At 44.0% G+C, this 4,555-nt stretch overlaps 1 protein-coding gene across 1 annotated transcript; it reads right to left on the bottom strand.

The window, feature by feature from the left end:
- Window positions 1-799: 799 nt before the first annotated feature.
- Window positions 800-4,342, bottom strand: LOC123673044. Its single transcript, XM_045607452.1, has 2 exons — window positions 2,110-4,342; window positions 800-2,028 (listed from the first exon to the last, which is right to left on the bottom strand). The coding sequence occupies exons 1-2, from the start codon at window positions 4,328-4,330 to the stop codon at window positions 1,706-1,708; spliced, it is 2,544 nt and encodes an 847-aa protein (XP_045463408.1). The 5' UTR covers window positions 4,331-4,342; the 3' UTR covers window positions 800-1,705.
- Window positions 4,343-4,555: the final 213 nt, after the last annotated feature.

Genomic DNA, 4,555 nt, shown 5'->3' with positions numbered 1-4,555 from the left:
ATACTGCCTAAACATGAATTTATACTGACTGCCTAAACATGAATTCCCGATTTTGGGTCGGTTACCCCCTTTTATAACGTCGGTGCGGGACGGTGAAGGAATTCGGCCCACGTGACTCTTCATGTCGACAAAAACCTCGTTTTTCGAGAAAATTCTCTTGGCGGAACGTAATCTGACATATGGAAAAAAATATATCAGCGGTAAAAACGCCGAAATAAATAATTTCTTATATTATTTCACTCGGATTATTCGAGGCCCTGGTCGGTTGAAAAACATGAAGCATGGACTTTTTCATTATCGCGGTGAACAATTAATAAATTATTTCCAATATTTACGGAATATATCAGAATGATTAATTTAAACGGAAAACAATAAAATATTCTTTAGACGGAGCCTGATTATTCCTATGGGAATAATCAGACTTCGTTACATCCCCCCTGGTTCGGAAAAATTCAAGTTACGGTGAAACAGAAATTTGAATTCTAAAAACAAACAAAAAAAAAAAAAAAAATAACCGAATACTATCCTGTCTTATTTCGCGGGATATATGGGAAGTACGGGTCTGACTGTTACGTTACGCTATCAAAGACTATAATGTTGTTGTAGACAGTATGACATATAAAAATAAAACTTTGCTCTATGAATCGATGTCAAATTCAAACGTCGTCTTCTTTCTTCTGTCATCCGGGGTGATTTGAATGTTTGGAAATTTCTTCATCTCGGGGTTGTGGAGTAGAACTCATTCCCATTTCCATGAAGTTTCCAAGTGTCGGTGAAAAATTCAAACGCCGTCTCTTCTTCGGTCATCCGGGGTGATTTGAATGTGTACATGTTTGGGGAATTTCTTCATCTCGGGGTTGTGGAGTAGAACTCATTCCCATTTCCATGAAGTTTCCAAGTGTCGGTGAAATAATCTGATGTCAGGTGTGGATTATCCCCTTCTCCGGTGAGTAGTTCCGTGATTTCCATATCTCGATGAATCATGCCATATTATTTCAGAGGGACGTCGAAGTTCCCAGTCAGATGAGTCGAAACCATTCCAAACTCATTGATATACTGGTTGATTTACCTGTGGATATTACAAGGAATCAGTGACTGTATGGTGAAATTTTCAGAACGGTGAAAATTCTTCCAGTTATACAGTTTAAATTATCTATATGAAAATTGAAATGGAATCCAGATGTCCACCAGAGTAATAATTGACAGGTCATGATGTCCAATTCTTCAAGTACTTCTTTCTTGGATGATGACATGAATAAATCTTCAGGAATCATGTCTTCGGTGGAATTGGGCCTACAGCTGATCATCCGATGAAAGGTGTGTTGCCTATCTCCAGCATTCATTCTCATCGGTGAGTATCTAGCCTCTTAGAAAACTTCATCTGTAACACTGCGGAATATTTCAGTAATTTATCAGAACAGTAAGAGATTAGAAATGGCATTCTTCAAATAGATTACACAGTGAAACTACTAATTTATATCTGATGGCCTTTGAAATTCGGGGCAAGTGACTGGAATTGTTTTTATTGTATAATATTCACTGACTTATTATGTACTATTCAGTTTCATCAACATTTACAGATTAAAAATCAGTCTACTAGTCTTGAATATAATGTTATCAGATATTGGGTTAGGCCCTATATGGTTTTATACAGTTTTACAGGAGTATGGAACAAAAACAACGGTATCTTTTTTTTAATTCTATCTCATTTGCTTGCTCTCTCTTCTCTCCGCTGCGTGGCTTCTCTCTCTGTGCATCTTGCACACGGACGCAGGGCTAGTTGTTCTGGCGTCAACCTAGTTGCTGTCGGCCGTGGGGCCAGTTTCCTGGATACGCATTCGCAGTACCTGGTCTGCGTACCTATCAAACCACATCTGCTGCAGAATAGGAGTGGTCGACCTCGACACTCCTGCCGCGAGGGACATGTCTTGCCGCACTTCCAGCAAGTGTTGGGCCTAACCTCTAGGTACACTTTATTTCCCATCGTACCTACAATACGAACGCTCCTTGGGGCCGGTGTGGTTTGATCTGAAACATATGGTTTAGTAATAACAGTGTTGTCTTCCACACTCGTCCTGAATGGAATTTTGGAACCGGTATCTTGCTTACTGGTACGCGGCTGGCACAACGGGGGTGTCTGTGTAGATTGCGTAGTGGTCCTCTTCACCACTCTCTCTACTCCTGCTAGGTAATTTCTCCCTCTAACTGACGATACCGAGCTCTGGGGGGCTCTAGACATCCGCATCTCCGTCGTTGTTCTCCTCCTTAACACCGGTACTTCCTTGAACGGCGCATCCACCATCTTTCGAGGTTGCATCTTTCCTGCCAGTTGCTGTTGGGGTACTTTGAACTTTTGGCACGAAGTGCAGTTCCGGACATATTTCGCAATGTCCCTAAACATACCTGGCCAGTAATAATTCCGCGAGATCTTCGCAATCATCTTAGCTATTCCCAGATGTCCAGCCAAGGCTGAGTCGTGGTTTTCTTTCAGTACTTTGGTCCTCTGTTCGGTGGGTATACACAGCTTCCATGGGTGGCCTGTTCCAGCTTCCCTGGCATCTGATGAATCCCAAAAGTGTCGGTGCAATCTTCCATTGATGATGGAATACTCGGGGCAGTGCTCTGGTCCTTTCTCTACTTCCTGAAACTTATTTTTGTACCACTTACATTGCATACCTGTTTCTTTCAGTTGGACACAGTTGAGTGTCGGCAATGGATTTCTCAACGGGCTCTCAGCAAGTATGTTGTGGGATCCTCTTCGGTTCTGGAGGTGTTTTTCGGGAGTCTGCACCTCTATGACCTCTTGGCTAACCTGTTTAGCTCTGGGGATCCGTCGTCCTTCCAGATAACATTCTGTGTTCTTGATATCCAGGGAGAAGTTGTATGTCTTCAGCATCTCTATTCCCAGGATTAAGTCGACTGGTAAGTTGGGTACAAGTAAGAATTCTATGTTCTTCAGGGCATAATCGGCTATCACCATTCCAAGGTGATACATCTTCGGTATGGCTGTAGTTTGTCCATTCGCTACCATGACAGCTTCAGTCGTTGATTTTTCTCCCTTGATTCCATTTCTTTCACACAGCTGGGCCACCCTCTGACTACAGCAGCTCTTTGCCGCACCAGTGTCTATCAATGCATGGAATAACTTTCCCTCAATGTGCACTTCTACCAGAGGCCAGCTGTCGTTGCTAACGATAGGAATCACTGTAGTTAGGAGTCCCGCTGAAGTTGACGGTGTCGTTCCTCTCCGGTTTTGAGGACATGGGCAGTCTCGTGAGAGGATATTTTCTCGTTGACATCGGGAGCAGAACATTTTCGGTGTCCTTCGGCAGTCTCGACGTAGGTGGCCATATCCCCCGCATCTGAAGCATTGTGTCTGGGAGGACACTCTTCGCTCCGGTGGTGATCCATTCCGATCCTGGGAGGTGTTGGCATTTCCTGTTCTGTTGGTCGAGTATTCCGGTGGCCTCGAGGGCAGATGGGGACGATCTGGTCCAGGGGATACTGAGCAATTCCAGTCTTCTATCCTTCTGCCTGTGGTTAGCGGTCTTGACGGGCCCTTCTTCGGAGATGGAGATGTTGTGGGAGCTTCCTGACGAGTACTGTGGTTTCGTTGTCTAGTATTCTCCGAAATTGCAGAGAGGTTGGCCGGGTAGTCCTGTTGACGACGTTGATGATATGTTAGATGTGGTTCATCGATGAGGCTGGGTTTAACCGGTGGTTTGGTATAATGTCCCATCTGCCATTGAACCATTTCAAAAACTTTTCCCTTTTTCAGGAGTTCATCGTAGGTGGTCGTCTCCTGGAAAGCCAAGGCCTGTTGCAGTGATGGCAATAACCTCTGTCTTATCAGTCGAATCTGTTCACTCTCCGTGGGACGATTACAAGTCAGCTTTTGGAACAGATTTTGCATCCGGGTGACATACAGTAGTAACTTCTCATCAGGACCTTGCATCCTCTTCTTGATTTCATCCAGTAGGTTTTCTTCATAGTTGACTGGTAAGAATGCCTCTTTTAATTGAGTCTTGAAGTCGTCCCAGTTTCTGAAGAGTCCCCTCCGGGGGATGAACCAATCTTTGGCATCCTTTCGCAGAAGTTCGTAAATCGATTCGAACACATGTTCTAAGGATGTCTTTCGGGATTCAGCAAGTCTCTCTATCTCTTCTATAAATCCAATCACACTATCAGTCCCATCAAAGTAAATATTCCATTTATGGATGGGTATAGTCGAGGTTGGCATCGGTCGTGGTTCAGATTCTTGTTGGGCAGTAGTCGGTGTCATCAGCTGGTTCAGATTCATATTCGGCTGTTGTGGTTGAGGAATAGGCATCGTTGGTAAATTCTGTAGTACCTTTTCACATTCCTGTCTTGTTTCATTCAAAACTTGAACTAATCTTGACTTATTTGCAGGTGTTGCAGTATGGGAGACCTGGGCAGTTGGCAGTGGGCGGTCATCATCTTCCAAATCTATCAGTGATGTCTTCAGTTGTGCAACCTTGGTTGGTTGAATGGGAGACATCTCAGGCGACTGTGGAATCTCTGCATCCAAAAGCGA

The sequence above is a fragment of the Harmonia axyridis genome, chromosome 2 (assembly GCF_914767665.1).
Source record: "Harmonia axyridis chromosome 2, icHarAxyr1.1, whole genome shotgun sequence".
NCBI lineage: Eukaryota > Metazoa > Arthropoda > Insecta > Coleoptera > Coccinellidae > Harmonia > Harmonia axyridis.
The sequence above is the reverse complement of the archived record's forward strand: the minus strand, read 5'-3'. Positions and strand labels throughout refer to the sequence as shown.

Coding starts and splice junctions, on each gene's coding strand:
- LOC123673044 (XM_045607452.1), bottom strand. CDS start 4,330: ATGCCTATTCCTCAACCACAACAGCCGAATATGAATCTGAACCAGCTG. Junction 2,029..2,109: donor GTTGTGCCAGCCGCGTACCA/GTAAGCAAGATA, acceptor CATATGTTTCAG/ATCAAACCACACCGGCCCCA.